A 12,032-nucleotide genomic window follows, 5' to 3' on the forward strand; every position below is an offset into this window, starting at 1 on the left:
ATCATTCCAAGACATGTCATGCTTAAATGTGGCTCGGTTGTTTGTGCAGCACAGAAGGCGACAAATCTGACTGTAAAGGCACTTCTCTCCCCTCCTTGCTAGGATGGCTGCAGTGCCAGCTTCTCTGTGGCTCTAACCTCACGCCACTATGAGTCTCTCACCTTTCATGGTATGTGTGGAGCCTCAACTTTACTGCACTCTACACAACACTTTTATGTGCATTTTAGGCTTCCAACTACAACGCTAACCTGGTGCATAAATATACCTTTCAGCTGCATGCAAGCCAAGGTGCTGCTCCAGACATCATGGAATGGAGGGAGGGCTTGGAAAGCTACTGTTCATGGTAATCGTCAGTGGCATTCCTGCATTCCATTGGAATTGTCCCAGATCTAAATGGAGCAGTCCCTAATTGTGTTTAAGCAGATTGATACTACGGAAGCAAACACAAACCGGAAGCATGCACACACTCACGCAGTCTCCACAAGATGTCCTGACCAAACCGGAAGCATGCACACACTCATGCAGTCTCCCGAAGATGTCCTGGCCAAACCGGATGCATGCACAAACTCACGCAGTCTCCGGAAGATGTCCTCACCAAACCGGATCCATGCACACACTCGCGCAGTCTCCGAAATATGTCCTAGCCAAATCGGACACATGCACACACTCACGCAGTCTCCAGAAGATGTCCTAGCCAAACCGGATGCATGCAAAAACTCACGCAGTCTCCGGAAGATGTCCTCACCAAACCGGATGCATGCACACACTCGCGCAGTCTCCGAAAGATGTCCTAGCCAAACCGGATGGATGTATGACGGTACGACGCAGGCTATTACCACGCGTACCGTTACAACACGTGTTTTACAACGCAAGTCGTTACCACGACTTGCGCTGTAGGGTGCGGACTTAGGAATAGTTTAATTTACTTTTCCAACACCAGTCCCCGTGGATAGTAGGGAAGGTGTTGGAATAGTAAATTAACTATTCCTTGTGCTTGAGCGCCCTCCAGCGCAAGTCGTGGTTACGACTTGCGTTGTAAGAGACGCGTCGTAATGGTAGCGCGGGGTAACATCCGCGTCGTAAAGGATGTTCCCCAAACCGGACACATGCACACACTCACGCAGTCTCCAGAAGATGTCCTGACCAAACCGGATGCATGCACAAACTCACGCAGTATCCGGAAGATGTCCTGACCAAATCGGATGCATGCACACACTTGCGCAGTCTCCGAAAGATGTCCTAGCCAAACCGGAAGCATGCACACACTCATGCAGTCTCTAGTAGATGTCCTGACCAAACCGGATGCATGCACACACTCACACAGTCTCTGAAAGATGTCCTGGCCAAACCGGATGCATGCACACACCCATGCAGTCTTTGAAAGATGTCCCGACCAAACCGGAAGCATGCGCACACTCATGCAGTCTGCAGAAGATGTCCTGACCAAACCGGAAGCATGCACACACTCATGCAGTCTCCAGAAGATGTCCTGATCAAACACTACCAACAATATGAGAGGCAGTTGGTATGTCTCGGTGGTGGGGCGGGGGAGGTAGCAGATGGGCAATCAAGGGTTGTAAGGAAGCAGTGTGAGTTCCAAGGACTCTCTGCCCCATCAGTGGTGCATTTATCAACTGTGGTGGCCATAGTCCTCTTCCAAAGAGTTGGCGAGGGGCACTATTGTGCGCAATCTGCCACTTTGGCAGTGACCGCACTAACAGGATCTGAATAAGAGCACCTCAGGGCACGAACAGGATTTCAACAGGTACACACCAGCATCTTTGTGGGTCTGAGGGCCGCAACAAGGCTAAAAGCAACTGCACCCACTGCTCCAAGGTCACATAATACAGCAGAACACCTGGGCACAGTACACCCGCTGCTCTGGCATGGAATGCTGCGTGTCTGCTTGTTCACACAGGACGAATCTGTTGATGCGCAGGAGTAGGACAAGTTTAATGCCGCACAACGCGACCACGTGTCTGTGGGCACCCAGGCCCGTCTGTGTATGTGCGCACACTCACAATCTGTAATGCTGTCTTGATTTATTTGACCTACCAGCACTGCCACCTTCCGTGATTGTGTGACATGCAGACAACTATGATAAAGTAAAAAGGCTGCACCTTTCTGGAAGCTCTGACGCCATACCATTTTGCAGTTCGGTTCCACTTTCTATATTTGTGTTGCACCCAGCAATCCAAGATTGACACTCACGTCGGAATAACACACGGTCGTTATTCCTTTAAAATGAGGCAAATTTAACTTATCATAAAATGAAAAATGGGATTACCTGTACGAATATTTATTAAATATTTTGTTGACACAGATTTCAGTTGAGTTAATAATTTACATTATATTTTTTCATTATTTGCTGTAAATCAGAAAATGTTAAGTGGACTTTTTTTGCTTATTTTTTTGTCCATCCCTTTGCAAAGAAAACGTCCAAATTTCATTAAAAAAAATAAAATAAAATTCAAAATGTGGTGCAGCACTTTTTTAAAGGGTTGCAGTGACACATCAGGAGACGAAGGAAGTAAAGTGGATAAACCCCAACTCTTTATGGGCTTAGAGGTATTAAGTGACTTTGTTAGATGTGGATAGAATTAGCAGAGCCCGGGGATGAGTAATGTGAGATACCTTTTAGTGATTTGAAAAAGTTAAGCCTTACAGTATTAGGCATACTTTCCAGTGAAATGCACTTGTACATGCGACCGCAGTTCTAGAGGACTATTAAAATCCGTATGCAAGGCACGATAATCTTGTATTTGCGAACTCGTATTTTTTTACCATCAGACAATGAAGATGTCTTTACGTTCCTTCCATAAAGCGGTACACCAGACAGTCAATCAACATTTAAGCAAAATTACAAGCATGCATAGGCAGGCCTGAGCCTTGAACGTGTCGTTGTATAGTGGTTATTCGGCATGTAGGACTTATTTTTTGTTTGAAAAACAGAAAAAAATATGGACCACCACCATTAGCTTCAGCAGACAGTCGAATCATCTTACGTACATTTCAGTAATTGTCTCCGGTAGATTGGTTGGTATGTCTGTTAAACCTTTCCCACGGCAATCCACAATGTTATTACTGCAGGTACAAGCCACAGGGCAGTGCAAGACACTGCAGGAAGGAGCCATGAAAGACTGGTGACCTGCAACACAAAACAAGGTATAGTCATTCAGCCGTCTGGCCTTGTGTTAGAAAGGACCATTCACGTGGGAATATATAAATAAATACACGAATGTTGTCTCTGGCATTTACATTTAGAAACACACAATGCTCAACAAATTAATTACCCTTTTCTAAGCTAAGCAGCAAGGGGTGTGGAATTGATGAAAGTAATTTTAAATATCAAATGAAACAGATGAAAAGTGAAATATTAGACCTTTTAAATAAATAGAGAGGTGAAATGTGTACAGTAGTCAGGAGAGAGAGAGGGAGTGTGTGCGTGCCACCCCAGACAATCTTTAGTAAAAAAAAAAGCCTTGTGATCTTTGTGGCAGGGGCAGCGTGGAGAACCTGGCAGGTTTGACCAGAGAATTTTGGTGTAAATTGAAGTTAAATGGTACCATTCGAAGCATAAAAGGTCAGTGAAGTTGGCCAAAACTGTGTAGCAAGAATACTTTATGAGTGTTTCGGGTATATCTTCAAGGCTTGTGGAGGCAAATTGAATTGTGCATTTGAAAGCACATCAACATAGTAGACTTCACTGCCTAAACAAATAAGTGGCACATTGGGCTGGCCAGAAAAAAATGGTCAAAAACAGTGCAGTATGTCCTAAATCCTTGTCTGAAACAAAAGGGTCGGACAAGTTAGTCGTTAAGAGGACGACCACAGAAAAATTCATACGGCAGCCCCCTGAATGGTAATAATATACATAGCAAGTCGACATAATCTACTACATACACGGGCAGCGGTGGAAGCTATTAACAGCACTATGTAGCACAAGTCTGTGGCAGTATGCTTTGTAAGTATGCTACTATTAACCTGGAGTATGGATACTGTTAAAGTAAATGACATCCGAAGAGTCAGAAATCTGGAGATTTCCTAAAGGGTGTACGGCTCTTTAAGAATAGTAGAGTCTGGTAAAAGTTGGTCCAAGTCCAAGGCCTGGCACAGGAATGACCCAGTCACAGCTTTACCCATTTTTCACAGACACAAGCCTAACAGATTGCGGAAACATCGGCATGGCCTTAGCAGTGCTTAATTTGTGCCGGTGGTTTCCGTTGCTGAGCATTGGCACTTAATTATGAGCACCAGCTCTAGTGACAGTCCACCACATGGTGGCACAGTCTTGTTAATTTTTCGAGAGGAGCACAACAATCATGTGTATTAAATCAATATGTATAGAAAATGAGTAATACCAGACTCTCACGACATTATTATAGCTTTGTGTGGCCTGAATTGTCACACTTGTTGAAGTGCAATGTTAAGGTGTTATGTTGGTACTGTCATTGGCAATGCTGGCAGGGTATGGGTGGTGCAGGCTGCAGTGGCCATCCGAGAAGGGCCCGGCACTAAGTTTTTTACAAATCAAGCACTGTCCTTAGACAGAATTAGGGACACCAGTCCCAGTCCCTTATGAAATGTCCACAAATTCAAAGCAGCTACTTCATGTTTGACCAGTAGTGGGTAACATACATCTCTGATGGGAAACATTTGCTCCCACGCCATAAACATTCCCTTGAACCCCCTCCCCATCAAAATCCCTGGTGGAAGTTCAAGATGGCTAGCTATAAATGGGCGCTACGTATCTAGCTACTATTGCATATTCATTTTTGACAAGTGATGCATTTATGGGGAAAATTCCATTTATTGCTGTCAAATTTTGGAAATGGTTAATATTGTTTGAAAAGTGACTATATATGTTGTTTGAAAAGCGACTATCATTCTTGTACAACTGACAAATATAATTTGGGATAAAAAAAAACATAAGTAGGAAGTGGCTGCAGTAGAAACCAGATGTAAGGGGTCTACATGAGATGTGCCAGTGAAGCACAGGAAGGGATGGGGCCTGGTTTAGAAGCTCATGTTTCTCAACCACAGAGTAGGGTCAGTGGTCAGTGGTCAGCTGAGGGAGAAGGGAGAACCTGCTCCTCTCAGTACATCACATTCGCTACAACATAAGACGCCACGCGATGGAGCCGGCCTGAATTATTCTCTCAAATTCCTGCCACATTGGGCCATCTGAGCCGAGTGATCTTATTTTATGAAATTGAAGTGTCTGTCACTTACCAAGAAAAGCCCTGAAGAAGTCCGTGGAGGACGAAACGCGTTGGCTACATTTGTGAAGAACCAAATAAAGATTAAACTTCTAAAAAACATCCAAAGATTCTGCTACTGAATGATTTTCCATTTATGATTTATGAACTGTGGCTACTATTGTACAGATTTTCAAAATATTGATTTGTGTGCTAGATCATTTCTGCAAAACATCACATTCCTATAGACTTAGGAGTTTGCCTATGCAACATTTTTATTTCACTGCTAAAGTTTTCAAATTTCACTCGATGTAGACTTAACTGCACTGTTTCTGCCCATAAGGATAACTGTGCCACATGACATGAATGAAGCGTGAGCTCAGGGTTGCAATGACATCCATCTAACTGTTCTGCCATCCTTTGTCAGCGTGAGGGCCATCCTATCCGCAGATGAGCAAACACATATCAGAACTGGGTCGCAAGCTTCTCTTCCCTTTGCTTGCAAACTTTACATCCCGCTTTCTCAGGACAGAGAAGAGAAGGTACAGTGCTCCACATAGGCAGAATCTGCAAGGCTCAGAAGCAGGGGGCTGCCACTTACAAACAGGGCACGCCTTGAGGTTAATCATAGGAGACATGAAAATTACAACCACAGTTTTAAAAGGAGGAGAAATGCAGCACAGCAAATAACCCCATGACACAAAAAAAACCTGAGGAAGACCCCTGAGGAGCTGACCCAGAGGATATTGGGAGCTCAGATTTCAATCTAGCAGGAAAAAGGAAGGCACAGGGGTGTGCATTAAGTGACTCTGAAAGGTCCTTTGCCGAGGGTGAGAGGTGGGTGGACTTCTCATGCTGTTCTTTTTAGTTTAAACTGTATTTTTATTGTTTCCAATCTTGGCGCATACTAACACCTACAACCATCCGGCGGGAGAGGATTTCTAAAAAGTATTTAAAAAAGAAACATAACTTTTAACAAGTCCCCCTCCCATTCTCGTTCGCCCTCCCTCTCCCACGTCATGCTGTACGTTTTAGACACAAGTAGTTTCAGTTTTGGAGTGCACTCAGCAGGCCTGGTGAACTCCTATGTACTTGGGAGGTGAATGTGTCGCTTCAGAGAGCAGTGTGTTAAGCAGTTCATGCCGCTGGGTTTCATGAATGTAAACACAGCATGTTCGTGCTTTGGTTACTATATTGATTATTCTTTACATGAAATACACACTAGATTTCACACTGAAATCACAACATGTACCTTACACACGCTGACGAAAAACATCACAGAATCAGCGACAACGTTGAATATCAGCACCGTAAAAGCGTGCTTGATTAGCTGGATAAAGTAGGATTAATCACACAATAATAACAAGATGTTATGAAGACTAATGAGAAATTTTGCATTTCTATTGATTTCGATTGCAGAGTGTTTTTCACAAACTCGACATTGACGCAAATCAATGTTGAGAATTGTTGCATGCTTCAAACTTTCGGTATAAGTACGTAACATCAGAAAAAATAAAAATGAATTAAAACGATTTTGTTAATGATTTTTAGAATTAGTTTTCCTGTTGCTACTTTTTGAAAATCGTATGAGGTGGCCATATTTAGGATTGTTCATTCTTACATAATAATTAGAGAAAACTATTATTTCTTAATATGAAACGTTTAGTTTACTTTATTATATTTTGCATCATAATTACTGAGTTGATTCACTGAAAGATGATGATTTTAATGCACTGAAATTCTCTTGTTTAGGCTGCATTATTTCATGGCCTGGTGAAATGAACTTTGACATGTCTCTTTCAAATGTAGCTTCAACTCTTCTTGTCTAATGTAACAGTGTGACTATGAATGAAGTCTCATTCCTTGTGTGTGTGCCTTGGACTGTATCCTTGAAAGAGCTACCAATATATTTTTCTTTTTGTAACTAACCTGTGAGGATGGCAAAGCTTGCGGTTTCTCATGACTAGCTTGGGAAAGGTTGGAATAGCAAATGATACCTGACAAACGGAAGATGACCACTCAATGGACATACGAACAAACAAGAAAAGGCAAGGTATACTTGGTGCACTCTACCACTTATTAAGAAAAAACTATAAGGCATAAAATGTTTTATTCGCAAAATTGTCCAACTGGTGCTTCAGGAGGAGAGGAAGCCAACCTTACCCCTCAGTATGGACCAAGTCCCACGATAATCCAACAATTGCTCCATGCACAACAAATCTTCAAAGCCGAGGTCACGGTTTCAGAAGCCTTTTATTCCACTGTCTTTACAGATGCCTACAATGGATATACCACTGTTCTTCTATCGCTGATGTCACAACTGTATCATCTACACTGTAAAGACGAACTCCCCAAAGGAGGGGCAGATACGCAGACTGAAAGGCTCTCTTACTTTTGGCGCTTTTCGATCGACAACCTGGGATGCTTTTGCAGCTGCTGCTGTATTTGCGGATTGAATTGGACTCCTTTGCTTGCGGGCAACCTGAACTCAATGCTTCGATTTTTCCTTCCAATGAACTTGCTTACTGAAATGTTGCTTGTATGCATTGACTTTGGATCATTAATATAATAACTAAATGTCCTAAATTGCCGGAGTCTGTTATTGTTTCCGGATGTTCTTTCTATGAACTGTGCTGTTAGTTGGATTCTAAATGCATAATAGAGATAGTCATAGATTGTTTTCAGAATATTAAACCATGTTGCTTTTATTTTGCGTAGCAACAGCTGAATTATTGGTTTGTATTATTTTGGTCAGACTAAACTTCTTCAGGAGGTTGGGTCTTCCAACTCAGTGCTTTATCTTTACATTATAGTTCTGAGAATAGTTTGACCTCATTTCAAACTAATGAGTTGGCCACTAACTAATGGTACTCATTGGGTGGCTAACTATGGTTCGGACATCCCCTGAAGTCTCACCCTTCACAACAACTGAAAAAGCTGCATCCAAGGACCAGTTCCTTAGTCGGTATAGTCTAAAATCTGTGTTGAGTAGAAATTCACGTGAAAGATAGATTGATGGGCCCAGTGCGGTTTCTAAAGTACAGGAAACATTTCTGCTGGAACAGTATTATAAACAATAATATAGCTCCATACTAAACCAGTCAGCCAAAGGCAAAACTGTGCTTTTTTTATTCTCTTCTCCACTCGGCTCCAGCCAGAGTTTACCACTACTGAGACTGGGCACACACCTACTTAAAGCACACTTAAGTAAGAGCCAATGAAGCAGCTTTTCAGGAATAGGTGTTGTGCCACTATCAGGAAAAGCCAAAACCAGAGTGAGAGATTGTTAAATTTAGAAATAAGAGTTCTAGGAAATGGTGGGCACTTATGCAAAGAAACTGGCAGGGCCTCATTTAGGTGGTTTATAAATGGTACATGTATAATTGGTACACTCTGAACAAAAGTATGATGTGGTCAGAAAGAGGAGGAGGAATGTCCAAGTGACATCAAAACAATGGGTGTTTTGCGACCCCGAATATACTGGATGGAGCAGACACTGCCACTCAATGACCAGCTTTCTAGGGATAGATCTGAGTCTGGATCCGTTGGGGATAGTTTTCCAGAAGCCCCATGGATTACTTTCCTTTTTATACGTTGCTCTGTTGTACCATGCGCTTCCCTCTGTTACTGTGTTACCGTTCCAGTGTTGGCAAGAGGCGCTCCTCGGCATGGGTTGCTGGAGGTCCCTTGCGTGGGAGACCCTGCTGTGGGGTGGTGCATGGATGTCACAGGCATCACCTTTAGAGGGGTTCTAATCTTGGGACCTCAATGGCCTGTCCAAATGGGGGAAATCTGGAGGCGACGTGAATTAAAACTTTCCAGCAGCTTTCGAATTAATATGATCTTTCGAACTCCCAGTTTTATTGCTTTTTAGAGAACCAGCTCACTTTGGGTGCTTACAGACCAACCAGACCAGTTACCTAATCTCAATCCATTCGAGTCTAAACTCACAATGGAACCCGGAGGTAAGAAAGGAATATAGAGAATTTGCAGATTGTTAATCGTCAGCATTCTGGGCATATTTAGTAGGCTTTGTTTGAGCTGGAAGTAGGATATGGGAAGTTGGGAAATGAAATCTTGATGTGGGCCCAAATGACCCTGTACTCTGTAGATTTCGTCCAAACTCTGTCTCATCCAGTGTAATTGCCTACATAGTGTTTACTACCAGCCTGCATGACTTTGTGAGATAAGGACAGCCCTAAACGAGGCATGCCTCAGATGGGGTCTGCTAGAGGCGACTCTTATCCACAATATGGAAGTGTCTTATGATAGCTAGGTACCGGGACATGATACATCGTCTTCTGGGAAAAGTGGTGGGCCAGAATGCTCTCCTAGACCCCACGCTTGCCCTTCTTGGCATCATGGAGGATTGGGACAGTTAAATCACATCATGAACGTTGCTGGGGCAACTTGTGGCCAAGAGGAACATAGCCGGAAGATAGGAGGCAGAATTCCCTTCTAGGGTGAAATGATTCCACGGTATGGATTAGTGTTCCTCAATAGAAGACTCTGTTTATAGGCCCCAGGCCTGTGCCAGCAAGTTGGATGATAATAGCCGACACACACTGCCTGGGGTCAGGGGGAAATCCACCTCCATCGAGACATTTTCGGGTTTTTGAATGCAATATGTAGTGTATATTATTGTACTTGTCTATCAAAACCAATGTCAGTATGTGTTTTCCTGGTCTTTCATTTGAAAACGGCAATATGTTAATAAATAAAAAAATCGGCCAAATAACAGACCAGTTGAATGTAAACATGCAGAGTTCTTAGGCCAGTAGCAGCCACATGTGAGTCCCGGGCAAGGGGAGTGGCCAAGTGATTGTAAGTTAAGCAGTGTAAGTGCAGGGTACCCTGTGTGAGTGCAGGGCAAGTAGTTGTTAACTGCAGGTTAAGGGGTGTTCCTGTGTCAGTGTAGATTAAGATGCATGGTGAGGGGAGTGTCTTCTCACTGAAAGGTGAGCAGTTTATATTGTGTGTGCAGGGCGAGTGTGTACCTGTGTGAGATCAAAGTGAGGAGAGTGCCTTTGTGAGTCCAATGTGAGCAATGTTACTGTGTGAGCGCAGGTGAGAAAAACGCAGGATGCATGCAGAACATTAAAGTTGGGCATATTTGGGTTTTGCCAATGCTTGTTTTGAGTAAGCAGGCACACGCGAGACATGTGTGCTTCTCACGATCTATTTACACACCTTAAGATTGTTCCTGACTTAACTTCCACTTTAAATAACTTCAGTGATGGACTCAAAAACTGCTCTTACTACCTTCTTTGATCTGCCACCGGGCATCACCAGCAGAAGGGACAGTTCCCACCATAGCAATGGGTTGTGCCATTTTAATGAACAGCGTTTTAATATTTCTTCAAGATGAACATAATGATCCAAAAATAACCTTTAGAGAATGGACCCAAATTTGTTCATCCTCTGATGAAGCAAGCATTTGTTCTGGCAAATGTTTCTTCTGCTTTCTGAAGGTTAATGATCATATGGGCAAGGTGAGTCTATGTGGACATCAGCATTAAATTTAAACTCGAATTATACTATTTGAGGTGCGTTTAACTGCAGTACATATGTGCCTGCTGTTCCTTATTTTATAGAGTACCAAGTGAACCTAGAGAATACTATTGCAAGTGTCCTATTGGAGTACAAAAGTACTCCCTGTTCCTTTTTTATTTGTATTTATAACCAATAACACATCGGGATCGACCTGAGTGCATCTCAGCCTGTCTTCTGTAAACACATGCTAATTCAGGATGAATCTGACGGTTGAACTTTGGAAAACTATTTGTCTCACCCGGCCATAATTGTTATGCGGTAAGTGATATGCTATATAGCACGCAATACAAGGGTCCATTGCTGAAATGAGGATTCAATAGTGCTTTACTGCTATGAAAATGAACTCGTGGCACTGCACCTGAAGAAACATTAACACTAGCATTATGAGCATTGGTTTACAGGAACGCATTTATGCCCCTGCAATGTAAGGCCTGTGCCGGGATATGCAAACCCTGATCCATATATGTGGATGAACAGGGGATTGGCATATGGGAATAGACCGCTGTCACTCCACCCATACGGCCACTGTGCTTTCTTCTTTGGCTGAAGTAGGGCAGCAGCCCTTGCACTGGTTACCCGCTATGCACAGGACCGTTTATGATTAAGGATGTAGCCTTACCGCTAGAGCGGTCAAGCTGGAAACCGGGTTCAATTCTCAGCAACGACGCTCAACATCCTGTGTTTCCGGGCAAAACACTATGGGCCAGATGTAGGTAATCCCAGATTACCGATTCTTAAATACCGAATCATACCGATTCGGTATTTAAGAACTGGCAATTGGGATGTAGGTATTTTTTCCGAATTAATTACCGAATCGGTATGATTCGGTAATTACCGAATCGGTATTTAATTGCCATTCATTCCTATGGGCCTCGAGGCCCATAGGAATACATGTAAATTACCGAATGGGTAAATACTGATTCGGTAATTGGGGGAAACATAGAAGGGTGGCAGGGTGTCACTTTGACACCCTGTTGCACCCTTCAATTGTGCATGGGTGCACATGTTGCAGACATGCATGTATGTCTGCAACATGGCACTGTTTTAAAAGCAAAAAAAATGCTTTTGAAAGGGTTTTCATTATTTACCACCAACTTATAGTTGGTGGTAAATAACGACTTCTTAAACCCCTGTAGGACTGATTCAAGTGCTATCTACATGTCAAAATACAGATTCGGTAATTTTACAGAGTCAGTATTTTACCGAATCGGTAAAATTACTGAATCTGTATTTTAACATGCCCCTACATCCCAAAATCAAAATACCGGTCGGTAACGGCCG

The 12,032-nt window shown here is 43.0% G+C and overlaps 1 protein-coding gene across 3 annotated transcripts in view; it reads right to left on the bottom strand.

Annotated features, from left to right (window-relative positions):
• SLIT2 (slit guidance ligand 2) overlaps positions 1-12,032 on the bottom strand; it is a 650,203-nt gene that overhangs the window by 210,406 nt on the left and 427,765 nt on the right. For all 3 annotated transcript variants that reach the window (XM_086964039.1, XM_086964038.1, XM_086964040.1), the window contains exon 9: positions 3,010-3,148. In XM_086964039.1, coding sequence (XP_086820165.1) covers positions 3,010-3,148 — 139 coding nt within the window. The remainder of the gene's footprint in view (positions 1-3,009; positions 3,149-12,032) is intronic.

The sequence above is a fragment of the Lissotriton vulgaris genome, chromosome 3_2, assembly GCF_964263255.1.
Source record: "Lissotriton vulgaris chromosome 3_2, aLisVul1.2, whole genome shotgun sequence".
Classification (NCBI taxonomy): Eukaryota; Metazoa; Chordata; class Amphibia; order Caudata; family Salamandridae; genus Lissotriton; species Lissotriton vulgaris.